The following is a 27,118-nucleotide window of genomic DNA, read 5'->3' on the forward strand; positions in this document are numbered from 1 at the left end:
GACGGGCGTGGTATCAAGAGAAGGAAAGTCAGGGGAATGGGAGAGGAAGATTTGTAAGGGAAAGGAGGGGCTCAGGGACAAGGACTCCTCTGCCCCAAGATGTCTGTGTGATATGTAAAGAAAAAGGGCACTGGAAAAATGAATGCATGGGAAAAAAGCAAGAAAAGGATCAGGAGACATACTTGCAGGCTCTGTAATATGAAGATTCAGATTAGGGATGTCAGGGGTATCTGTATTTTGGTCCAACCTCCACAGAGCCCTTGATAAATTTGGAGTGGGACCAAAGGGAGAGGAGGTAACTTTCTTAGTGAATACAGGAGCTACAATATCTATACTCTCAGTCACCATTGAGGGAAGTTAACCCTCAGGGGCAATTATTAGGGTGGTAATTGGAATTGAAGGAATGGATAAAGGATGGTTTGTTTGAGGAATCAATCTCCCCCTATAACACCCCAATACTACAAATTAAGAAGCCGGATGAGACTTATAGAATGGTTCAAGATCTGAGAAAAATAAATGCAGTAGTAATACCTACAGCTCCTATAGTGTCAGATCCATACACTATCTTGAACGGGATATCACCTGAACACATGGTATAAACAGTAACAGATTTCAAGTGAGCGTTTTTCTCAGTGCCCCAGGAAAAATCTGCCAGACAGTTGTTTGCTTTCTATGGCCCCACCCTGTGACTGGGATTGTCAATAGATTTGAATGGCAGGTCTTGCCTCAGGGGTACTCCGAAAATCCAACGATATTTGGAGAAGTGCTGACCCAGGTCCTTCAGAGCTGGGTCCCTGAGAAGGGAGTGGTTCTGACACAAGATGTAGATTGTTACATACAGCTATGACATCACCTGCCCGTCACTGCTGAAGCTGTGTGTCATCTACCAATGGCGTGACGGAGGGTGGGACATAAGGGGTGGAGTTGTTATATATAAGGGGAGTGAATGGTGTGAGAGGGTCAGATAGGGCTTTGAGATACGGTTGAGATAGGGAGATACGGCTTGGAGATACTGTGAGATAAGAACTGTGCTACATAGTGAGAGTCTGTGAGAGTGTGTGTGTGTGATTGTTATATTATTATAGTGATTGCTTTATTATTTATATTCAAGTGATTTACCATTCCTTTTGTTTGTACACAATAAACCTAAGTTTTTATTTTTAAATTATACTTTGGCCTGAAGCTTCATTTGAGGGAATGGTTGGTGGCAGTGGAAACGAAGAGCGATTGAGTGTGACATAATGGCCCCTTTGTGAGGTATAAGGAGGCTGTTACATAGATGATCTGCTTTTGAGTGGGAAAGAGGGTAAAGCCGTAAGGAGAAGCTCCATCAGACTATTGAAGTACTTGGGGAAAATAGGTTTGACGGTATCAGAAAAGAAATTGCAATTCTGTCAGACCCAGATAAAATATATTGGACATTATCTTGAAGAGGGAAAGAAACAGTTGGATCCAAAATAAATATGGGGGATCCTAGGTCTAGAACTTCTTAGAAAGAAGAAACAGTTGAGGAGTTTGCAGGGAACTGTCAACTTCAGTTGAATCTGGTTAGAGGGATATGCAGAGTTGACGAATCCCTTCATCTCCAAGTTAGGAGAAAGTCAACCTGATGTGCTGGTATGGGAAAATCAAAAGGAGAAAGTATTTAAGAAGCCAAAAGAAACTCTCATCTCAGCACTTGCTCTAGGTTTTCCTAACAAGCAAAAATCTTTTCGTCTGTTTCTATTCAACAAAGATAGTTTCTGTGGGACAATCATGGCCCAGAAGAAAGGGGGAGCTTATCAAGCAATCAATGCTGGGCCTTCCTCCGAGTAAAGCCACCTCTTGTGACCTTGGTGTAGTCCCAGGATGCCTCCAGAAGAAGGGAAGGAAAAGCCTGAAAAGGATCCCCATAAAAGTCAGGATTAATTTCATGACACGTGGTTATTAATTAGTATTTGGAGTCTGTCGTGGTCTCTAGCACCTGAACATTTATCCCTGATAGGGTTGAATACCAGTGTGAACCAGACAATCGTGGCCATTGTAAAAATAAAGAACATATAGTTTGGTTCATTCAGGGTACATCTGCGCATGTGCCCTCGCCGCCATCTACTGGAGGACTGCCATGAACACAGAAATTTGCCTGTATAGAAAAACCCTGCTTTGGCCCCCTGCTTGACCGCCAATAAAATAGCCGCAAGGGGTTTTATGACCTTATTTGGTGAAATTCCAAGACTGTGAGCTCATTAGGAGACAGCCCTTTATAATCTTGTGTATCCTGTTTTCGGCAGAGACCCCGGGTTTTTTTCTTACTGGGGATCTCTCCAATTCTGCAGAATTGTAAATAAACTCTTCCGAACGGAGCATATTTGCCTTTTGGCTGGTGATTGTTGGGAGTTGTAGGGAGTATTTCCCCTACAGCCGGTTAACACCATCATATCAAAATTCTAACGTGTTATCAAGATATAAGTTATTTGCTTGCTCCTGCCTGGTTCATGAGAAAAGTAGCTTCCAAACAAGTCTCACTTCAGAGGATAAGAATAAACCATGATTTCCACTCATGGTGAAGTAAACAGAGAAAAATGAGTCCTGGCAGCATTAGATTGTCTATATCTGCAAGTTTTAATTACTTCTATGCACAAAAATCCAGAAACTACTGAAAACATGAAGACCTTTTAGAAGTCAAAGACATATGATCCAACATATCATTTTTTACAGCTGTGAACAAAAGCAGTAGATATGACGTAGGCATCCTTCAGTCTCAAGAGACTACGGTAATGTATTAGATAAAGCAGATAAAGCAGCAGATACCAATACTGAAAATGCATAAAGACTGAACTTAAGGTATAAATACTTATAAGTCAGACAAATATATATCAATTATACGTTTTTAGCTAGAAAGGATACAGACATGAAGTTCAATCTTATCTCAGTCCAAAAACACAAAAGCTTATAGCAGTGAAAAGCACATCTTGTGGTGAACAAGAAAGAAGGAACAAATATAGGCCATTTGAGGAAAACAAATTCAAGCAGGTTGATGCCTGTTCTGAGGTCCAGGCCCTCCTTCTAGGAAAATAGATTCTCTGCTTCTAAGCAAAGGGCTCTCAGGGGTTTACAGTTTTGCTGCCCAGACAAGGTAGGCTGGAAATTGTAGACAGGTTCAGTCCCAAGGTCTGAACTGGTCAACCGCCAGACGGCATCCGGTGGGCCAGAGGCCTCCTTCTCCTCAGCGAGGGAGAATGCAGAGCTGATAAGGCCGAGGGAGGTTGCCGACGCCGCTCAGGAAAGGGGTGAGGTCAATGTCCTTGGGATCCTGGAGGGGCTTCAGGTTGAAGTGCTGTAGGATGGTGGTCAGGAAGAGGAACAGTTCCATGCGGGCTAGGCCCTCCCCTGCACAGATTCGTTTACCTGCAAGGGAAACCAAGGCGGGAAGGTAAGCAAGAAGAGAATCTTCCTCAACGGTTGGAGGGAAACCTCATGACAAGGTCAAGGGGAATGTGGCCTTCCAGGAACACCTCCTCAGAACATTATCTGCAGCCTCATTTTTGGTCATTGTGGTGGGGAAGGGCAAAGCAGGGTAGGAGAGGTGAAGCCCAGACTGTGGCATTCTCGCCCAACGAGGAGCTAAATTTCAGGCTGATTTGACTTGGCAAACCCCTCAGGCCTGATACATGCCTGACCTCTTGGCAAGAGGGAGGAAAACAGCCACTGTTTCTTCCTAATTTGCACAATCTCATGCCCATTTCCCTTTAAGAAGCATGCATATTCCTAGCAAGCCTAGCAGAAAGGGCTGATAGTTGAAAAAGATGCAAGCACCCAGTCCACTGCTTTGAGATCTTAAAGGGCTTAAAAAAAACTAAGAAAAAGATGCTACTGTCATTCTCTTTGGAATGAGACGCCTCACCTCCAAGCAAGAGGGGAAGATGGAGCACTTCCCTCAAGTTCTCCACCGGCTGGAAACACACACACAAAGAGTGAGCAAGAGAGAGAGAGCAGAAGGAATGGCTAAATAAGAAGGTTTAAACACTCTCTCTGATGTTCAACAGCCTTAAAAGTCAACATGAGGAAGCAATCACCACCCTCATTTTACGTAACTGTTTGCCCTCACTGGTAAGGATAAGTCAGGAAGGGTTTGAGGTTGAGCCCTATCAGTGTCCCCTCCCTGCAACAGTGGTGGGAGACGAGGAAGCCCCTAAGGAGCTGGTCAGGAGCGCCGTTGGCTGGGAGACTGGCCATTGAGGGAAGAGCCCTTTTACCTGCCGAGAAGGGCATGAAGTAGTCACTCTTCCTGAAGGTCCCGTCTTTGTTCAAGAAATGCTGTGGGTCAAATTCTGTGGGGTTTGGAAACTCTTTGCTGTCATACAGCGCAGAGGTCAGGACAGGGAAGATGATGGTGCCCTGGGGAGAGGGAAAAGAAGCCAGTTATGCCGTTTGCTGTCTGTGTTTGAGCTGAGATGCTTCTGATATCGCTTGTGCTTCTCCTCCCTTCAATGGACCAGGAGCCAGGTTTCCAAGCCCCCTTCTTAACCCCTTTCCCTTTCCTTCTCGTTCCTCTTTGACAGGTTTAAGATAAACCTGGAGGAATTGTTGAATACAATTTTGTACTATGCAATAAGTGTTTATAAGAATCAGTGCTGTAGAAAGAAGTAAGGCTAGAATTTATACAGCTGAGTTACTTGTAACAGCTGAGGAAGAAATCCCAGGATTGGATAACCCTGGGATAAAGCTAGCAGACCTAGCACACACACTCTGTTGGTGTCGTTGGTGTTGTTGGGTTGGTGTCATGTTGCTGTCGTGGTGCTGTGCTGGAGAAATCCTGGAAGAAGCCGTGTCTTCATGCTATATATTGGGAGAAGAACTCTGACTACTGGACTGAACACATGGTATATGACTGCTGAACTAATTTACAAGGACTTTGACTCTGATTTATGCATTGAACTCTGTTGAAACAACTGTGTATGACTTCAGGACTGGAAACAAGGACTAAGCTGTACATGTATGTATATATCCTGTAAATAATACAACTATTCTGCTATCAACACTGATTTATTGCTTTGCATCTTCATCTCTCAGGGAAGTTTTCTATTGGTTAGCACCACCTGGTGTATCCTGGTAATACCACAACTCTGTCACTCTTGGCTTTCACGTCCATATCCAATGTTTTAAACAAAGGTGGACCTCTTAAAATCAGTGAAATTGAGCTTGTGTGTGTGTGTTTAGTCGTTTAGTCGTGTCCGACTCTTCGTGACCCCATGGACCAGAGCACGCCAGGCCCTCCTGTCTTCTACTGCCTCCCGGAGTTGTGTCAGGTTCATGTTGGTTGCTTCGCAGACACTGTCCAGCCATCTCATCCTCGGTCGTCCCCTTCTCCTCTTGCCATCACACCTTCCTAACATCAAGGTTTTTTCCAAGGAGTCTTTTCTTCTCATGAGATGGCCAAAGTACTGGAGCCTCAGCTTCAGGATCTGTCCTTCAAGTGAGCATTCAGGGTTGATTTCCTTTAGAACTGATAGGTTTGTTCTCCTTGCAGTCCAGGGGATTCTCAAGAGCCTCCTCCAGCACCACAATTCAAAGGCATCAATTCTTCGGCGGTCTGCTTTCTTTATGGTCCAGCTCTCACTTCCATACATCATGACAGGAAAAACCATAGCTTTGACTATTCGGACTTTTGTTGGCAAGGTGATGTCTCTGCTTTTCAAGATGCTGTCAAGATTTGTCATCGCTTTCCTCCCAAGAAGAAGGCGCCTTTTAATTTCAGGGCCGCTGTCTCCATCTGCAGTGATCATGGAGCCCAGGAAGATAAAATTTGACACTGCCTCCATATCTTCCCCTTCTATTTGCCAGGAGGTGATGGGACCAGTGGCCATGATCTTAGTTTTTTTGATGTTGAGTTTCAGACCGTTTTTTGCACTCTCCTCTTTCACTCTCATTACAAGGTTCTTTAATTCCTCCTCACTTTCTGCCATCAGAGTGGTATCATCTGCATATCGGAGGTTGTTGATATTTCTTCCGGCAATCTTAATTCCGGCTTGGGTTTCTTCCAGTCCAGCCTTCCGCATGATGTATTCTGCATATAAGTTAAATAAGCTGGGGGACAATATACAGCCTTGCCGTACTCCTTTCCCAATTTTGAACCACTCAGTTGTTCCATGACCAGTTCTAACTGTTGCTTCCTGTCCCACATACAGGAGATGGATAAGGTGGTCAGGCACTCCCATTTCTTTAAGAACTTGCCATAGTTTGCTGTGGTCCACACAGTCAAAGGCTTTCGCATAGTCAATGAAGCAGAAGTAGATATTTTTCTGGAACTCTCTGGCTTTCTCCATAATCCAGCGCAAGTTAGCAATTTGGTCTCGAGTTCCTCTGCCTCTTCGGAATCCAGCTTGTACTTCTGGGAGTTCTCGGTCCACATACTGCTGAAGCCTACCTTGTAGGATTTTGAGCATAACCTTGCTAGCGTGCGAAATGAGTGCAATTGTACGGTAGTTGGAGCATTCTTTGGCACTGCCTTTCTTTGGGATTGGGATGTAGACTGATCTTTTCCAATCCTCTGGCCACTGTTGAGTTTGGTCAGGACTTATTCATTTCCTCTCTGGTGCAGGTAATCAAACCTTCCCGGGGCCAACGGTTGCATTCAAGCCTTTATGTTTTGGTTGTTGTGGGTTTTTCGGGCTTCTTGGCCGTGTTCTGAAAGTGGTTCTTCCTAACATTTCGCCAGTCTCTGTGGCCAGCAAACTGTGCTCTGGGAGGCTGAGAGTGGGTGGAGTATTTATGGTTGTGAGAAGCCTAGTTGGTGAGGTAGGCTATTGTCCTAATCAGGAGATGATTGATTGTGTTTTGTTATGGCTGCATTGTTTTGATCAAGAGGGGGGATTATCTGTCCCTGTGGCTGATGGGTGTCGTTAGCTGGCACTCTCAACCTCCCAGAGCACAGTTTGCTGTCCTCTGAAGATGCCGGCCACAGAGACTGGCGAAACGTTAGGAAGAACCACTTTCAGAACACGGCCAAGAAGCCCGAAAAACCCACAACAACCATTAGATCCCGGCCGTGAAAGCCTTCGCGAATACCTTTATGTTTTGTTATCATAAAACTTTTCTGAAATAATCTTCTTGTCATTGTTATGTGCTGTCAAGTCAGAAGTGACTTCTAGTGACCGTGAGGGTACTTTAAAGATAAGGGCTTACCTACATGACTGATTAACCTCGGAATATACATAGGAATTTACTATTATTTTTTGGCTGCAATCTAAAGTGATGTCACAGTCTCATGGTATATGAATCACTCTCTGCATCGGCTTCAGAGAATGGTTAAGCAGTTACGTCCTCTTCAGAAAACATTTAATACATTTTAAAACTGAGTTGTATCACGGTTGAGGGGTCCAGACTGGCTTTTAAAACCATTTCATTGTCCAGTCTGTTGGCAGAGATGGTGACTGTTGTGGGTGGGGATCCCACGTTAAAATCAGTCAGGTGTCCCATCACTTCTGTGGTGTAACTCTGTGGGTACAAATGGGGCTCTTGATTTGACCGTGTTTTGGGGCAGATTCCTGAGGATCAGTTCCTTTATCCATTTTGACCCAAAGACAGCTCCTCCTCCCCACGCACTGGACTGGCCTCATCCTGCCCTTCCTCTCAGGCTCCCTAAACATGTCTCCCCCTCCCTCCCCCTCCCTCCCTCCCTTCCTTCCTTCTCTTGCTCTCTCTCTCTCTTTCCCCTGGCTGTGGTTCTCATTGGTTAGCATATAGAATAAAAGGGAGAGAGAGAGAAAATGATGATTACAGCAATATTTGATAAGCAAGGGAAGGAAGTATATAAACAAAAGGAGATTGAAAAGGAGATTCATGAATTCTTCACTGAACTATATAAGAAAAGAGAAGGAGAAGAAGAGAGACAAAAAATTATTGGAACAATATTCCTGAATGGAGGTTGAATCATCAACCCCTGGAGAAATTGACCAAACCAATCACAATGGAAGAGATCGGAGAAGCATGGAAGAAACAAAAAAGCGGCAAATCTCCTGGCCCAGATGGACTACCAGCAGAATATTATAAGACATTTGAAGAAATCTTAAGTCCACAATTCAAGAAACTAATTGAAGATATACAGACTAAAGGGGAAATTCCTAATTCATGGAAAGAAGCATACATCTCTCTAATACATAAAGAAGCACAGATAAAAGACTAACTAAGAATTACAGACCGATTTCTCTCCTAAATGTTGATTGTAAGATCTTCACAACCATCCTAGCCACAAGATTAAAGGAGATACTTGAAATAATAATACATAAAGACCAAACAGGCATTTTATCTAAAAGGAAATCATAATCAAATATAAGGATAATAATAGACATATTGGAATACTATGAAATGCATCCCGAAAAGCAGATGATGCTAATCTTCCTTGATGCAGAAAAAGCCTTTGATAATGTAAATTGGGAGTTTATACTATCATCACTGAAAAGAATGGGCTTCCAAGGAACATATCTACAAACAATTAAGGCAATATATACTAAGCAAGTAGCCAAGATAAAAGTTAATGGTAATCTAACTGGGAATATACTGATTGAACAAGGAACAAGACAGGGCTGCCCACTATCCCCCCTACTATTTATTTTAGTATTGGGGACAACAAAGCAATCAAAGGAGTCAAAATTAGAGGAGAAGAATTTAAGATACAAGCGTACGTGGACAATTTAGCGATAATACTAGAAAATCTTTTGAAAAATATTGGAGGGTTATTGGAAGTTATAGAAGAATTTGGACAGGTGGCCGGATTTAAAGTAAACTATCAAAAAAACAAAATTTATGACAAAAAACATAAAGAAGGAAGATCTCGAAAAATTAGCAGAGAATTCCAATTCTGAGGCAGTGAAAAAAAATTAAATATTTAGGGGTGGTTATTACCAAAAAACCAAGCAATTTAATGAAAGAAAACTACTTAGCAATACAGAAAGAAATTCAGAAAAATCTGGAGGAACGGAACAAACTACAACTCTGATTAATGGGAAGAATATCAACAATAAAAATGATGATCTTACCTAAATTCCTATTCCTATTTCAAAATCTCCCAATATACTGAACTTTAAATATTTTAAGGATTTGGATGGACTAACATCAAATTTGCTCCGGAAACCTAAGAAGCCAAGAATAAAAACTGCTACAAGATCTGAAAGAAAGGAGGGGGGGCTGTTGAATTCGCTAGTATATTATAAGGCCTGTGCAATGACCTGGATTAAAGGATGGATAACCTTAGAAAATCAAAGATTTATGAAACTAAAGGGACATGATTTAAAGATGGGATGGCATGCATATGTATGGTATGGGAGACATAAGGAACACTCACAGTTTGGAGCAGTGGTTCTTAACGTGGGCAGTAATGCCCCCCAGGGGGCGATTTCATTTTTCAGGGGGGCGGTATAATGAAAAGGGGCAGCGTGGGGGCGCTGGAGCAGAAGGGGGGCGGTAGGGGGCGCTGGAGCAATCCAAACCTGTGAAGATGGCTGCAGCTTTTTTACAGTGTGCATGAATATATATTTTCCCCCAATCTTAATTAAGTATCAGAGTTTTCATCTTGAAATTTTTAGTTCCTGCATTGCAGTTTGTTTTTATGCCCTTTTTATTTTTCTTTTGGCGTCTTAAAATTCATTTGCAACTAAATCATTAAATGTTACTTTTTTGGGGCATTTCATTTTCTTGGAATTGAATTTTGTTTTCAGGGGTCATTGGATTTAAGTGTCTTAAATAAATAAATAGATAGATAGATAGATAGATAGATAGATAGATAGATAGATAGATAGATAGATAGATAAATAAATAAATAAATAAATAAATAAATAAATAAATAAATAAATAAGATATCCGCGTGGGGAGGGGGGCGATGATAACTTCCTCAATGGCTCAAGGGGGTGTTTCTTTCAAAAAGGTTAAGAACCACTGGTTTGGAGAACATATCATTAGGAAGGCCCTAGGGATAGTATGGCAAATATTTCAAGCACAAACCTACGAGAAAATCTCATTGTGGGTGGCACCTATAGAAGCATTTACATTAAAAGCCCTGAACCAGAAAGGAATGTTGACCACATATGAAAATCTGTTAACTAAAGAGCAGAAGATAAAGGACAAACAAGAGCTTGAAAAAAATGGATGTAGCTGTTGATTGGTGGTCAATGGTAAAATTAGAATCAAGATACAAAAAAGATAGGACAGTGGGTTTCTTTGAGGGCAAAGTCCAGGTGGATAGACTGCAGATATATACGGATGAAAGAATAATTAAGAAAATGTACATATACTTATTAGGATATGACTTAGAGGATGAGAAGGTGAAAGAGACAATGGTAAAATGGGCAAAAAAATTGGATATAACGATGATTGGACTAAGATGTGGAAAGAAAGCTATAAAATGATTAAACCAGCAAATCTCAGAGGAAATATCCTCAAAATGTTTTACAGATGGCATTATACACCTGTAAGACTAGCAAAAATGTCAGAGGGTAACAGCAGTATATGTTGGAAGTGTAAAAAAATGCAGGAACTTATTATCATATGTGGTGGACATGCAGAAAAGTCAAAAATTATTGGACACAGGTGTGGGAAATAGTGAAAGAAATTACCCAGCAGAAATTAGATATAAAACCTGAAATGGCATTATTGAATGTCATGCCAGGAATTAATGATAAAAAGATTGAAGCATTGTCTTATGTATATACTCACAGCAGCTAGACTACTCTGGGCCCCAAAATGGGAAAGCGAAGAGGTTCCGACGACAGAAGAGTTGTTAAAGAAGTTATGGGATTTAGCAGAACTGGACACTCTATCAGAAGCACTACGGGAACAACCAAGACACTACGTAAAACAAAGCTGGGAACTAATATACTCCTGGGCCCAGAAGAAGACAGGAGTCTAGGGCAAATTCTATCATATATGTATATCTACTTAGTATACACTGGAAACCAAACTGGGGGAGAGCGGAGGGTTTAACGAGGCTGGAGTCTCTGACTCCAAAGGGGGGAGGGTTTAGCTTAGTAGAGGGTTTAGTTTACATTTTTTAAATTATTCTCTTTTTCCTTTTTCTATTTCTGTTTTTCGTATGTTTGAATTCAAAAAAAGAAGAAGGGAGGAGTTAGGAGGATAGAAGATGGAAGATGGGTTATGTCAATGTAACTTTTTGCTTGACTTGACTGACGGAAATGGATTCTATTTTGTTATGGGTTTCGTTCCTTGATGATGGTATGCGCATGTAGCTTGAAGGAGAGAGGATGTAAGTAAAGGAGAAAGAGAGAGGTGGGGGCTAACCCACCGTAGCCCAACATAGCCCACCTTAGTTTCATCTTAGTAGTTGATTATTTTAAATGGGAAATAGTTATCTTATTTAACTGCAATGATCTTTGAATATGTTCTTAATGCTAATGCTTATGCAATATAAACTGATTTTCTAATGAAAGTGTATTTTTCTAATAAAAAAATAATTATTAAAATTCCTTATTGAGGTCTGGTCTCTTGAACAGCAGGGTCTGGCTAAATCCAGGAGTGGAGAAGGGCCACAAACTAGCTATCATTTAAGAGTCTTACCTAACTGAGCTTTTGGGAGTTCTAAGGAATCACAAAACACATGTGCCTGTACATGCTAAGTACTGAGTAAGTGCAAAGAGTTCTTTTTAGGTCAGACATGTTCAAAGGGCTTATGCTATGCACTGCTGAGGTCTAAGGACTCGATCCAGCGCAAAGGTGGTAGATAAGTGCCCGTTGAACTCTCTGGCCGAATGCCCAACGACCCTTTAGGGGACCATGAACATAACGCCCCATATTGAAGGAGAGAAAAAAGAGAGATTAAAAAAAACATTTAAAGATACTTTTGGTCACTAGAGGGCATAAGGGAACATTTCCAGTTAAAAACAACCTCTTTTTTTAAAAAACGGACCTGTCAATGACAGAAAACCCCAAAGTAGCAACTGCTACAATGGAACAGAAATGCACGTCAACTTTTACAGCCCCGTCCCTCTCTCTTCAGCTGCCCCCTCCCCTTCGGCAGCACGGCCCTTGGGCTTGTGCCAACTCTGAGATAAGACCCTCCTCAGCCCGGCCGAGATCCATGTATCCCTGGGCTGCATCCGTCGCCTTAGCAGTATAGAAGCAGTAGAAGCAGAGCCGGTACCTTTGGGATGACGTATTGTCGGAAGGGGGTGTCTTTGACGACTAAGCGGGGGGCACTCAGTGGGACGAGAGAGATGAACCTCTGGATTTCGTGGATGACAGCTTCCGTGTAAGGCATCTGCCCACGGTCAGCTATGCATGGCGCCCTGCCTCGGCCGACCACGCGGTCAATCTCTTCATGCACTTTCTCTGGAAAGGGATGAGAAAAGGTCAGCACCAATTCCCTGACGTGCCACAGAAGCCCTGGAATCTGGTCAGGAGGGTTGACCTGGTGGCCGATTGCCCTACAGGCTGGATGATGGATTGGGTGGCTTGGCCTCTTCTATGTGACTTTTTTCTTCTGATGAGTCTCCTTTCTCCAGCTCTATTCCCCCATCACCCCTACAAAGAAGGTTTACCCTGAGATGCAGGCCATTATTTCTTCATGGCCCAACAACTTATTCCAGGTGACAGGCATTCTTCAGAAGAGTTGGGTGCCTGTTTTTATTGAAGGGGAAAACAGATACATTCACTCTGCTTTTGAATCCTAGAAGCAGAGCTATTTTCAAAGCTGCAGGTGCCCGTATATGAGCGGAGGAGTCTGCAGAACACCCACACCGCAGAGGAGAACATGTCATTCTGACACTGACTCGACTATCAGCCGATGGAATCCTTTTTCAGCAAAAAAAATTGTGCTAAAAACTAGGCTTATACTCGAGTGCACATGGTGTATATATATTTGCACTCTGCGTTTGAATCCTAGAAGCAGGGCGCCCTCCAAATATTCTGGATGAGTGTTTCTGAATATTTAGCTTCCCTGAAGAAAGCCTTTTGCCTGAAACACAACAGTTTCCAGGTTCCCACCTGTTTTTCTGGTGGTGGTTCTGGTGGATCCTTCCTGGTCTGACTTGTGTTTTTACTATCCTTCTTTACCCACTGGCACCTATACTAATTTCCATGATCACCCAAAATCCTGCCCTACAGTTCAGCCTGGAATCACCCAGGGAGCAAAGCAGGAATTCCATGGGGCTGTGATGAGACATGGAGAACCTGAAAGGAGAGACCAGGAGAGGGGAGAGAATGTACTTGAGAGGCCAGCAGGTAGTTGAAGGGCCTGTTTTACCTTCTATCTCTGGGTATTTCTGGAGAATCCGGAGCCCGTATCTGATGGTCGTGCTGGTTGTTTCTGTTCCCGCTCCAAACAAATCGAGTACGGAGGCCACCAGGTTTTCAGGGGTGAACTCTGACACGCCGTTCTTTTTTTCCTGAAGAAATATGAGGCATAATCAGTGCCGCCAACTTAACTGAGCTTTATAAAAAATATAATATGAAACCATGTAAAAATAGGAGAGGTTCAAACTGGCAGAAAAGCAGCATGGAGCCTGTCAAATGAAGCCCATAAAATAAAATATAAAATCAAATAAAATATGTACCAACACCTGGCTGGCAGACAACAGAAGACAAAGCCAGGAATCAAATGGCATTTACATAAGAAAAAAATAATAACTTCAACAAATAAAAATATATTTGTATTCTCAAAGGCTTTCACGGCCAGTTGTTTTAGGTTTTCTTGGGCTGTTTGGCCGTGTTCAGGAGGTTTTTCTTCCTAACATTTTGCCAGTCTCTGTAGGTGGGTACGTGGGGCTCGCCAGCCTGGGAAGGCAGCCCATCTAGGAACAGGAAAACTCCTATTTAAAAACTCCACTGGCTATATCCACTAATGAAAAAGGCTTCAGGGGTTAACTTCGAGGCAAAATCCGGATCCGGAATCCCGGAGGTAGTTCGTGTCATTCTGGCAACTCCTGCAATGTTCCTGGAACCAGTTGTATTGGCTCTTGCCTTTCCATTGGACTATTTCAGCAACGTGGAGAGGGGGGATCTGCTGCTCGGGTAGCTAACAGCCTATCCTCCATATTATTCTACCCAGGCTTCATGCTCTGGAGAGGACACTCCAAGTCCTCCATAAGGTGCACGTTACCATAGTCTCTCAAGACTGAAGGATGCCTAATCAGGTAGCCACATGATCACCATAATCACCCATCTCCTGAAAAGGACAAAAGCTGATCCCACAGCTATAAATACTCAACTACTAAACAAACTGCACCAGAGTACAGAGTGCTACTTCTGTCCTCTGAAGATGCCCATGACCACAGAGACTGGCGAAACATTAGGAAGAAAAACATTCAGAACACGGCCAAACAGCCCGGAAAACCTACAACTACCAAAAATATAATTCATAGTACTGCGGGCCTAATTCTGTTCTAGGTGTTATCTTACTTAAATTTACTTATTATTCCCTCTATTTCCTCCTCCATAAATAATTGTTCCATTCTACCGCTTTCCTCTTCCAACAGTTTCTTATCATAGTTTCTTTATTTATATTCTTTAATTTTATCTAGAAATGGATTTTTACTAGTATATAGTTTGTTTTAAATAAAAGACCTTGGATCACTTCTAACTTTTATTTCACTTTGTTACACCTTCTCCTGGTGCTCTATCACTTCTATATTACCTTTATTTCTTTTCTTTTGTTAGTAGCTTAGAATTTTTATTACTTAGCTCAAAATATTCTCTTTTTAAAATAAATTAACAGATTTAAGGAACTCGATTTGGTGGGCAGAGTGCCTGAAGAACTTTGGATAGAGGCTCGTAATACTGTACTGGAGGCAGCAACAAAAACCATCCCAAAGAAAAGGAAATGCAAGAAAGCAAAGTGGCTGTCCAGCGAGGCCTTAGAAATAGCAGAGAGGAGAAGGGAAGCAAAATGCAAGGGAGACAGGGAAAGCTACAGAAAACTGAATGCAAACTTCCAAAGAATAGCAAGGAGAGACAAGAGGGCCTTCTTAAATGAACAATGCAAAGAAATAGAGGAAAATAATAGAAAGGGAAAAACCAGAGATCTGTTCAAGAAAATTGGAGATGTTAAAGGAAGATTTTGTGCAAAGATGGACATGATAAAAGACAAAAATGGTAGGGACCTCAGAGAAGCAGAAGACATCAAGAAGAGGTGGCAAGAATACACAGAGGAATTATATCAGAATGATTTGGATATCCCGGACAACCCAGACAACTGGGCCTTAGAAAGCATGGCTAACAACAAGGCCAGTGGAGGTGATGACATTCCAGTTGAACTATTTAAAATCTTAAAAGATGATGCTGTTAAAGTGCTACACTCAATATGCCAGCAAGTTTGGAAAGCTCAACAGTGGCCAGAGGATTGGAAAAGATCAGTCTACATCTCAATCCCAAAGAAGGGCAGTGCCACAGAATGCTCCAACTACTGCACAATTGCACTATTTTCACACACTAGCAAGGTTATGCTCAAAATCCTACAAGGTAGGCTTCAGCAGGATGTGGACTGAGAACTCCCAGAAGAACAAGCTTGATTTTGAAGGGGCAGAGGAACTAGAGACCAAATTGCTAATGTGCACTAGATCATGGAGAAAGCCAGAGTTCCAGAAAAATATCTCTTTCTGCTTCATTGACTATACACAGCAAATGATGGCAAGTTCATCAAGAAACGGGAGTGCCTGACCACTTTATCTATCTCCTGAGAAATCTATATGTGGGAAAGAAAGAACAGTTAGAACTGGATATGGAACAACTGATTGGTTCAAAATTGGGAAAGGAGTACGACAAGGATGTATATTCTCACCATCATTCCAACTTCCATTCCTGTTTGCCAAGAGACTCCCCACCCGCTGATCCACCACAGCATGTCCTCTTCTGCTTCCTTCTGATGTTGTGAGTGCTCACAAGAGTAAACGTATGTGTTCCTGACTGAAAATGTCATCCGGGGCTACCCTCAGATTCAGGTGAGAGGAAGCAGACAAATCCTGGCAATCTATGAACTGGAATGGATGTCTCCTTTCTTCCAGGGATGCCCGGTGAGTAGAGATGTATGCCAGGCTGGCAAATAGAGTTGGCTGGTTCTCAAGGCACCAGCTGATGCCTCGGGAAGCTTCTCCAGGCCCCCCAAAGAGGAGTGCCAGGTCAGGGCAAGCCATGCTGGTGGAAGAGGAGGTGGAGCCTGGGTTTCTGTGTGTGAGGTGCGCTTAGCCCACCAGCCCCTGGCATTTCCGTTCCTAGTGCCAAGGTTGCTCGGCTGCATTCCGAGTGTTTGGTGGTGCCACCGAGGCTGCAGGGCCAGCCTCCCACCCTGGGCACTCGGTCCACTGACGACCAGCCCTCTTAGCTTCCCCTCAGACCAAGGAGCTCCCCTCCAACGCGTGAGCCCACGACCGAGATTCTCACTCCCTTGGACCGCGGGCTCTGCCTTTAAACTTACCTGCTCCATTCTAATAAGGAAGCAGTCGATAAAATCCCGGGTGGCACTCGGATCCAGACTCTCCTTGTGCTCTTTCACCGCTTTGGAAACGAACTCTTTTAATGTTTCAAAGTTTTTGATTATTCTCTGGTGAGGCCCAGGAATGAGGTCCATGAAAGACGGGAAGACATTGGCCATCTGAAAGGCAAGGCAGAAGAGACCCGTCCCGGTCACTGTTGTCAACCATCCCTTTTCCGCCAAACAAGGTCCAGTGGCTTTGTGCCCATTTGGTGGCCCTCGTAAGCATGGCTATGACTTTTCTAGGTCTCACGGAAGGGACGGGGAGGAAGATCCACAAAGTCTCCTTTGTCCAGTGGGAAGGCACACAGATCTACCCAATATACCTTGAACTCAAAAACCGGGTGGTGAAAACCCAAATCCTGCATGACAGGGAACTTGCCAGCCTCTTCCCGCGTGCCTGGCCTTTGTGAGGGGCCTGGCAGCTGGAGATGTCGGATCTCAACAGAAGACCCTTGGCCTCCAACTGAAGACTCTTCCGTCTTCCTCTCTGCCATTCTTCTCATGATGTCCAGGTAGACCATCAACCCTTTGGGGGCAGGAGGCCCTCCCCTCCCCATCACTCAGGACCACCTGTGTGTGGGTCCACAGGGGAGCCCTCTAGGCGTAAGGCCAATAAAAGGTAACGCGGCAGCGCCTTTTCGACCAAGCGGATGAGAATCTTACCTGTGCCCAAGGAGAGCTAAGAATCTTGAAGTTGTCATTGAATATGTTGAGGAGGGCTAGAAACCTCTCATCATCGTAATCAAAATGGGCACCAAAGACGATGGAGCAGATGATGTTGGAAGTAGCGCAGCTGAGCAGGAAGGTGGGGTCGAAGGGCTTCCCTGGAAGAACAAAAAGACTCCACTAGCCTCCTTGCCCAGCCAGCCAGAAACCACAGCCGGCCCCTCCCTGGAAATGGTGAAGCAACTGGCAGAACCTTAACACACAATGCCATGCACACAAGGGCAGCTGTGTAAGCGGTGCTTGCTTTTTCCAGGCTGATCTGTGCCAAGGTGTGTGGCTGAGGGTGTGAGTGATTGCCCAGTCCAAGGACACCCCGCGCACGAGAGGCTGCGCACGCTGCTTGCATGGTTTCCAGCTTATGCCCCAAAATCAATCCTGGTCACACACTTTGAACTATTCTGACAATTTGAATCCGTTACAGACTGAATTAAAGTTAACACTTTTATTGTTGCTGCTGCTGCTGCTGTTGTTGTTGTCATATTTTAACAATTCCATTGCCAGACTTACTTGTGTTTGCTTTTGTTATCCCTTGCAATGGCCATAAGCCCCATCAAGTGCTCCTGAATAAAAGAAAGCTGGGATGGAAAAAAACACCGCCTGCCGGAGGTCAGTAGCGGAATGGCCTGCCTTTGTGTGGGCTCACAGCAACGACAGGCAGGACTCTTGAGCTGTTCCAAACCGAGGTAGCAAAGCCGGCAGGGATGGGGCCATTGTGGGGCGCTACCCATGAAAAGCTCAATAGGCCCAGGGTCGGCACCTGGACATGAGGAGGAAGCATCCCTGTCAACTGTGTACGCCCCCCCTCCGTGCCTTGTGGGTAGCGGTGGAGTTCCCCCAAGGCTCAGGGAAGGAAAACCCCAACTGTCCACTGACAGCAATGTCTACTTTTTCAAATACCACTTTGGTGGTCACCTTGGTGAACGAGGGCCACACCCAAGATGACCTTTTCCCGTGGGAAAAAGGTCAGCTGCATTCTCCCTGTGAAATGCCTATTGCCACGGAACCATAACACAGCCATACTGTAGATGAAAGCCCCCAACAAAAGTCAAGCTGAGATGTGAGCAACCCATCCAGACCTTGCGCAGAGCCAAGTAGAACCAAGAACCAAGCCAGAGTTTCTTTCAGAGCCAGGAGCTCAAAAAAAGGGCCACTACAGAGCAGGGACAACAGACACATAAGAGTTTCTTTCTTTCTTTCTTTCTTTCTTTCTTTCTTTCTTTCTTTCTTTCTTTCTTTCTTTCTTTCTTTCTTTCTTTCTTTCTTTCTTTCTTTCTTTCTTTCTTTCTTTCTTTCTTTCTTTCTTTCTTTCTTTCTTTCTTTCTTTCTTTCTTTCTTTCTTTCTTTCTTTCTGCCTGCCTGCCTGCCTGCCTGCCTGCCTGCCTGCCTGCCTGCCTGCCTGCCTGCCTGCCTGCCTGCCTGCCTGCCTTCCTTCCTTCCTTCCTTCCTTCCTTCCTTCCTTCCTTCCTTCCTTCCTTCCTTCCTTCCTTCCTTCCTTCCTTCCTTCCTTCCTTCCTTCCTTCCTTCCTTCCTTCCTTCCTTCCTTCCTTCCTTCCTTCCTTCAACTTGTATACAAGGCCACTCTGGGCTGTTTACAACACATAAGAAAACAGCAGGGCAGAAGAAATGGGTGAAAAAATGTATATATAATGAGATTGTGTGCAAGTTCTAACGATTGTCAAAAAACAAAAGAACAACAACCAAAAACAGGCCTGGAGACAAACGCTTAGGTGCAGCTTCTAGAGATGTGCATCAAGAATGCTTTGATAGAACAAAACAGAGCAGACCACAAACACCTTGTATGCAGAAAATAGAACAAAACAGAGCAGACCACAAACACCTTGTATGCAGAAACCGAGATGTCACACAATCAGGAAGAGAATGCTTAGAAAAGTAAGTTGGAAAAGGTCTATTTGACCATGAACATGACCCAGAGGATGGTGACAGTCTTTTGAACAGGAAGAAAAACCATCCCAAAGTCAAGGGGAGAAATCCCTGAGAGATATCGGGTAACCTACACGAAGCAACACAGAGAATTAGGGATTTTTGAAGAAAGTAAGAACAGTGTTCTCCAAAAACCTTGCAAAAATTTGATAGAACCTCCGCAATCCATAGACTTTGTCTCCCTAAAATAAATACTAGCAAGCATGTTTATGGCACCCTGAAGAAAGAGAGGTCAACCAGTAATACAGTGGGGTCTCGACTTAGAGGAAGAACAATGGGGACCTTCATGGATTGCTGCCTTGTCGTGGCGAAGGGGCTTGAGTAACTCAGAGAAACTATGGGCTATGCCGTGCAGGGACACCCAAGACGGACAGGACATAGTGGAGAGTTCCGACTAAACGCAATCCACCTGGAGTAGGAAATGGCAAGCCACTCCAGTATCTTTGCCAAGAACGCCCCATGATCAGAAACAAAAGGCTAAAAGATATGACGCTGGAAGATGGGCCCCTCAGGTCGGAAGGCGTCAAACATGCTACTGAGGAAGAGCGGAGGACAAGTACAAGTAGCTCCAGAGCTAATGAAGTGGTTGGGCCAAAGCCGAAAGGACGCTCAGCTGTGGACGTGCCTGGAAGTGAAAGGAAAATCCAATGCTGCAAAGAAAAATACTGCATAGGAACCTGGAATGTAAGATCTATGAACACTGGGAAGCTGGAGGTGGTCAAACAGGAGATGGCAAGAATAAACATCGACATCCTGGGCATCAGTGAACTAAAATGGACAGGAATGGGCGAATTCAGCTCAGATGATTATCATATCTACTATTGTGGACAAGAATCCCGTAGAAGGAATGGAGTAGCCGTCATAATCAACAAAAGAGTGGGAAAAGCTGTAATGGGATACAATCTCAAAAATGATAGAATGATGTCAATACGAATCCAAGGCAGACCATTCAACATCACAATAATCCAAGTTTATGCACCAACCAGCATTGCTGAGGAGACTGAAATTGAACAATTCTATGAAGATCTACAACACCTTCTAGAACTGACACCAAAGAAAGATGTTCTTCTCATTCTAGGGGACTGGAATGCTAAAGTAGGGAGCCAAGAGATAAAAGGAACAACAGGGAAGTTTGGCCTTGGAGTTCAGAACGAAGCAGGACAAAGGCTAATAGAGTTTTGTCAAGAGAATAAGCTGGTCATCACAAACACTCTTTTCCAACAACACAAGAGGCGACTCTATACATGGAAATCACCAGATGGGCAATATCGAAATCAGATTGATTATATTCTCTGCAGCCAAAGATGGAGAAGCTCTATACAGTCAGCAAAAACAAGACCTGGAGCTGACTGCGGTTCTGATCATCAGCTTCTCATAGCAAAATTCAAGCTTAGACTGAAGAGATTAGGAAAAACCACTGGGCCACTCAGGTATAATCTAAACCAAATCCCTTATGAATACACAGTGGAAGTAAAGAACAGATTTAAGGAACTAGATTTGGTGGACAGAGTGCCTGAAGAACTTTGGATAGAGGCTCGTAACATTGTCCAGGAGGCAGCAACGAAAACCATCCCAAAGAAAAGGAAATGCAAGAAAGCAAAGTGGCTGTCCAACGAGGCCTTAGAAATAGCAGAGAGGAGAAGGGAAGCAAAATGCAAGGGAGATAGGGAAAGTTACAGAAACTTGAATGCAGACTTCCAAAGAATAGCAAGGAGAGACAAGAGGGCCTTCTTAAATGAACAATGCAAAGAAATAGAGGAAGATAACAGAAAAGGAAAGACCAGAGATCTGTTCAGGAAAATTGGACATATTAGAGGAACATTTTGCGCAAAGATGAACATGATAAAAGACAAAAATGGGAGGGACCTAACAGAAGCAGAAGACGTCAAGAAGAGGTGGCAAGAATACACGGAGGAATTATATCAGAAAGATGTGGATATCCCGGACAACCCAGACAATGTAGTTGCTGACCTTGAGCCAGACATCCTGGAGAGCGAAGTCAAGTGGGCCTTAGAAAGCCTGGCTAACAACAAGGCCAGTGGAGGTGATGGCATTCCAGTTGAACTATTTAAAATCTTGAAAGATGATGCTGTTAAGGTGCTACATTCAATATGCCAGCAAGTTTGGAAAACTCAACAGTGGCCAGAGGATTGGAAAAGATCAGTCTACATCCCAATCCCAAAGAAAGGCAGTGCCAAAGAATGCTCCAACTACCGTACAATTGCACTCATTTCACACGCTAGCAAGGTTATGCTCAAAATCCTCCAAGGTAGGCTTCAGCAGTATGTGGACCGAGAACTCCCAGAAGTACAAGCTGGATTCCGAAGAGGCAGAGGAACTCGAGACCAAATTGCTAACTTGCGCTGGATTATGGAGAAAGCCAGAGAGTTCCAGAAAAATATCTACTTCTGCTTCATTGACTATGCGAAAGCCTTTGACTGTGTGGACCACAGCAAACTATGGCAAGTTCTTAAAGAAATGGGAGTGCCTGACCACTTTATCTGTCTCCTGAGAAACCTATATGTGGGACAGGAAGCAACAGTTAGAACTGGTCATGGAACAACTGAGTGGTTCAAAATTGGGAAAGGAGTACGGCAAGGCTGTATATTGTCCCCCAGCTTATTTAACTTATATGCAGAATACATCATGCGGAAGGCTGGACTGGAAGAAACCCAAGCCGGAATTAAGATTGCCGGAAGAAATATCAACAACCTCCGATATGCAGATGATACCACTCTGATGGCAGAAAGTGAGGAGGAATTAAAGAACCTTGTAATGAGAGTGAAAGAGGAGAGTGCAAAAAACGGTCTGAAACTCAACATCAAAAAAACTAAGATCATGGCCACTGGTCCCATCACCTCCTGGGAAATAGAAGGGGAAGATATGGAGGCAGTGTCAAATTTTATCTTCCTGGGCTCCATGATCACTGCAGATGGAGACAGCAGCCCTGAAATTAAAAGGCGCCTTCTTCTTGGGAGGAAAGCGATGACAAATCTGGACAGCATCTTGAAAAGCAGAGACATCACCTTGCCAACAAAAGTCCGAATAGTCAAAGCTATGGTTTTTCCTGTCGTGATGTATGGAAGTGAGAGCTGGACCATAAAGAAAGCAGACCGCCGAAGAATTGATGCCTTTGAATTGTGGTGCTGGAGGAGGCTCTTGAGAACCCCCTGGACTGCAAGGAGAACAAACCTCTCTGTTCTGAAGGAAATCAACCCTGAGTGCTCACTGGAAGGACAGATCCTGAAGCTGAGGCTCCAGTACTTTGGCCATCTGATGAGAAGAGAGGACTCCCTGGAAAAGACCCTGATGTTGGGAAAGTGTGACGGCAAGAGGAGAAGGGGACGACCGAGGATGAGATGGCTGGACAGTGTCTGCGAAGCAACCAACATGAACCTGACACAACTCCGGGAGGCAGTAGAAGACAGGAGGGCCTGGCGTGCTCTGGTCCATGGGGTCACGAAGAGTCGGACACGACTAAACGACTAAACACACACACACTCGACTTAGAAACTTAATCCGTATTGGAAGGCAGTTCTCAGGTCGAAAAGTTTTTAAGTCGAATCTGCATTTCCCATAGGAATGCATTGAAAACCATTTAATCCGTATTTGCTCTTTTCGTCCATAGAAACTAATGGGAAGCTGCTATTCTGCCTTCTGTCACTAGAGGGGCATATTTTTTCTTTTTTCTTTTAATCTAAGATGACTTAGCTTAAAAAAAAGGGAAAAAAAGAGTTCGTAACTCGAATCTAAGTTCGTTAGTTGAGTCCATATATTCCTATGAGAGCAGTTCGTAAGTCGAAACGTTCGTATGTCGAGTCGTTCGTAAGTCGAGACCCCACTGTAAACCTGGCTGGCAACTAAGGGCTTGGCTAGATCGCTGAGTTGGAGCTGGCTGATTCTGTGTGAAGAGGGTCCCTTACATTCGCTTAGATGCCACAAGCAGAGATTGTGTGGTTTCAGATCCGAAAAGCACACTGCACATCAAGAGACTTTGCTTAGCACAATCAAGAGCTTCTTTGCTTTCTAAAGGTAAAGATTTGTCAAGATCATTCAGTGGGTGGGTGGCCAATCGGCTGGCCCTTTGGAGATTCCATTGACCATAAATGAAAAATGTCTACTTGGCTTTCCTTTGGATGGGAAGGGGAGACATAGCTCTCCATTTTTTTTCATGGTTGCTGACTGACACAGCGCATCAGTGATGCTTCAACAGGATTTTTTAAGAGCCCTTCAAAGCAGCACTGATCTCCTAGATTTTAGGCAGCCCCCTTCTCAAAAAGTTGACTGAGGGGAGGAGTCAATGGTCCTGACCTACCTTTTGTGTCCCGGAACTTTTCCAGCAGATACTGGGATTCCTCCTGGATCCTCTCCTCGATGCTCTTCTTCCCCATCCCAAAGTTACGCAGGGTGGTGAGGGCGAAGCGCCGGAGCACCTTCCATCTTTCCCCATTGCTGGAGATAATCCCTGGAACCAGGGAGAAAGACCACACTAGGCATGCGAATCTGAATGTCCGAATCCCATTTCCTATATTATTTGCCAACAGGGTCACTCCTTTTATCTTGGAAGGCCATATTTTCCCCAAACTGGCTTTACGGAGAACCTGCTCTCCTGCTGTTCCAGAATTCTCCAGAATGATCAAAGACAAAACCACGTTAATCATGGAAACATCTCTAGACGAAACAACAACAAAAATAAGACAGAGTGGCACCTTACAGACTAGCTTTTCTGGATACATCCCTCCTACTTCGTCTATAGAATTAAAAGATCAAGGGTTCTCTCATTCCCGAGATCCATTCCAAATATAAGTTAGATGTCTGCTTTATTTATTAAATTTATCTTCCACCTTCCTGCCATAAAGTGACTCTCAAGGTCTCAGCAGCATTAAAGATCTATACTTTGATGATATAAAAGACATCGGTTTTCCCCAGTGCAGCTTTTCCATGAGGAAAGCAGTGGAATAAGTTCCAACTTCAGTAGATCATTACGTTACAATCTGGGTTCTGCCACCTGATCATTAGCTTGTTTGCATAATTCGACTTACTCAAACGAATCAGTCATAGACTGAATTATTTTTTTTAAAAAAATGAGTGAAGAAGATTAGTTTAGTCAATGGGAACAACATGTAATTTGGGGAAAATATGTAAAAAGTGTTTATGAATTCCAATACGGGATAAAGACCATCATCTCACAGCACAATGGGAAACAAGGCCAGGGAGAAAATGCAAGTAGAATTTGACCAAATGCAACCAAAATGGGACCAACAGCCTTCCACACCCTGGTTGTGACTGCTAAAAGACCTCATTGAACAGCCATCCATGTGAGCTGATTTCCCCCCATTGTTTTTTAAATCTCATTGCCTCTTCCCTCCCCCTGGGCGGAGGATGTGGTCCCACCTCCCATGAGGACTGGCAACCAGCAAAACCTACCTTGCCCTTTGTTGATTTTTTGAGACAACGGTAGGCGTCCCCTGGGTGCAAACTCATCTGCGTGGTCAATCAGAGCTTCTTTTATGGTGTCGTAGCCATGGAGAACCACAACAGGTGACCGTCCAAAATGCACGGTGAACACGGGGCCGTATTTCTCACTGAGCTGGAGAAAGACCAGAGAAAGACCGTTATGCTTGCAATAACTCAAAAAAATAGCACCAGTGTTAATAATTTGAAAGTGGTCTGTTCGTTTCCATTCAACCAGGAGAATGACTAAAAGGGACCTTACTCACCCATTCAACAGGGGAAAAGGAACCAAACCTTAATGCTGTCCAATCCTTCCTGTCCTCAGAGGCTGGCAAAATCAGGTTTTGGACTCCGACTCTCCGAGTTTTTCATAGACCTCTTCTAGAGGATTTATTCTTATCAACATGAGGTTGTGTATATGTTTGTGTATGTATTTGTGTGAAGTGGAGAAATGGCACAGCACTTGCTTCACCTCTGAATGCAATATTAAATAAAGTAAGGTCTCTTGGGGGAAAAGAGGGAGCGGAACTTGTCTTAGCAAGGCACTTCCTCAAGTTTGGGAGGCAGGGTCAGGGAATAAGAAGGAGTTTGGCAAAGATGTTCCATGCACACATTTGGCTTTCCTTCTCTCTCTCTGTCTCTGTCTCTGTCTCTGTCTCTGTCTCTCTCTCTCTCTCTCTCTCTCTCTCTCACACACACACACACACACACACACACAAATTGCTACAGCTGATCACTCAAAAGAGGAGAGGAAGCGAAGGAAAGAGAAGAATCTCTAGAGTGAAGAGTCTGGTTTGGAGGCAGCCCAACCCGATCGTCGATGGCTGCAGCAGTGTCTTAAATCAGAAGCGCCACAGGGACTCTGCCTGCCCGTCTGTCTACTCATGGAGAGACACAACTATTTTCAGCAATTGACAATGATTCCATTGGGTTGTTGACCACTTCGCCGCGATGTTCCTGAAGTGGATTTTTGTCCAGAAGGAACACAATTTGGGAGCTCAGAGGTTCACCAAATCTTTTGTCTCTCTCCTTTGTTTTTGCTGAAAGTGACTAACACAGCAACCTCTCGTCAAACATTTTTCTCCTAAATCACAAAATTAGTCTGCATTTTTTATGCAGGGTTGTCTGGGCAATAACCAGATGTGGAAGATGTCTTAAAGGCACCATTCTAGCCTCATTTTGCATTCTCTGGCTCTTCCTTCAAACTCAGCCTTTCTTTGCCCCCCACCCTCCCTGCCTTTTCTCCCTTACCCTTCTTCTGCTCTGGACTGAATGGCCTACTGCAAGCTCCTTGGGGCAGGGATGCTACACCCTCTCGCGCTCTTCAGCCTGCCTTGCCCCTTGCTGTCATGGTCTATCAGCAAACGAGACCCAGCCATGAAACCACAACCCCTTAGAGAGATCCTGACGGTGGGAGGCTTTTCCTTCTGCAGCTCACCTGTTCAAGAGTCTTACTGAGGAAGGTGGTCTTCAGCTGCAAGATGTTCCCCAAAATGGGCAAAGGCATTGGGCCCGGTGGCTGCCTTCCCTTGCCCTGCATCCTGCTCCTCACGACGGCCAAGAGAAGAAGGCAAGAGAGACAAACTCCCAGGAAAAGGGTGACTGTCCCCAGAGGCTCCATGGTGGCTGGCAGTGGGTGCAGCAGGATCTCCAGAGGCCAGGAGGGGAACCTTATCTATGCTCCACAGCCTGAACTTTGCACATCTGATGCTCTGGTGCATGATCAAGTTAATCAGTCGGAATTCCAGGTTAAATTGCCAAATTACGGTGAGGCAGTCGGTTCTCCGACTGGTTTGTTATTAGCTGGAAATGAACTTCTCTGAACTTAAAATATTGCAATATTAGGCAAAAAGGCGGCTGTCTTCTTGTGACTTTTGCCAAAGGGGCAGCCGGGTTCCTCTGTGGCAGCAAAACCAAGAGAGATTCTTGCTGTGATGTTTGAAAAGGGAAAGATCAGCCTGTGTAGGTTAGCTTGGCCTTCCCTGGACAAAAGTCCACATCATCCGCAACGCAAAGCATTGTTAAGAATGGTGGCAGGAAAGCAGGCCAAGGAGAAGAAAAGAAAAGAAGGAGAAGTAAAGCATTCCAGCAGAGGGACCAGGGAATTCGTGACCCCACCCAGTCACAAAACCCCAGCTTCTTTTTAAAGTCAGGCCAATTCCCGGGAAGAGTTGTGTGGTCCAGAATTCGACCCTAGGTGAACAAGGAGCTTCAGCTGGTGTAAGTGAAGCCTTCTTGGTCAATGGTAGGTTCTCAGTTTTATATCCAGTCGGGCCCAGCAGGTGCCCGGGAGCCGCAGCTGGCATGATCTGACAATCATCTTGACCCGTCGTACATCCTGTCCCCTGCCCAGCAATCTCCAAAGTGCAAGCGTGCCTGTCCCATGACCGGAGGAAGAGACAGCCTTAGGGCCCTCTTGGTGCACCACCACCCCCTGCAACCCAAGGATCTCCTCTGCCTGAGCTTGCAGAGTGGCCAGAGGGGGCGCTGAGTTCCCCCCAACGGATTGTGCTGGAGGTTTCTGATGTTGGTTGTCTGCCC

At 44.4% G+C, this 27,118-nt stretch overlaps 1 protein-coding gene across 1 annotated transcript; it reads right to left on the reverse strand.

The window, feature by feature from the left end:
* Positions 1-2,582: 2,582 nt before the first annotated feature.
* LOC110070541 (cytochrome P450 2C18-like) lies at positions 2,583-26,224 on the reverse strand. Its single transcript, XM_072986971.2, has 9 exons — positions 26,016-26,224; positions 24,551-24,713; positions 23,439-23,588; positions 17,120-17,280; positions 16,397-16,573; positions 13,232-13,373; positions 12,131-12,318; positions 4,236-4,377; positions 2,583-3,387 (listed from the first exon to the last, which is right to left on the reverse strand). Exons 1-9 carry the CDS (start codon positions 26,196-26,198, stop codon positions 3,206-3,208), a joined length of 1,488 nt encoding a protein of 495 aa, XP_072843072.2. The 5' UTR covers positions 26,199-26,224; the 3' UTR covers positions 2,583-3,205.
* Positions 26,225-27,118: the final 894 nt, after the last annotated feature.

Source organism: Pogona vitticeps, chromosome 1 (genome assembly GCF_051106095.1).
Source record: "Pogona vitticeps strain Pit_001003342236 chromosome 1, PviZW2.1, whole genome shotgun sequence".
Lineage (NCBI taxonomy): Eukaryota > Metazoa > Chordata > Lepidosauria > Squamata > Agamidae > Pogona > Pogona vitticeps.

Excerpts from the sequence above, each read along its gene's own strand:
- LOC110070541 (XM_072986971.2), bottom strand. The coding sequence starts at position 26,198 with ATGGAGCCTCTGGGGACAGTCACCCTTTTCCTGGGAGTTTGTCTCTCT. Across the intron at positions 23,589-24,550 it reads AAAAATCAACAAAGGGCAAG|GGATTATCTCCAGCAATGGG; the intron begins GTAGGTTTTGCT and ends CCCTGGTTCCAG. Across the intron at positions 17,281-23,438 it reads AAAGTTCCGGGACACAAAAG|GGAAGCCCTTCGACCCCACC; the intron begins GTAGGTCAGGAC and ends TTGTTCTTCCAG.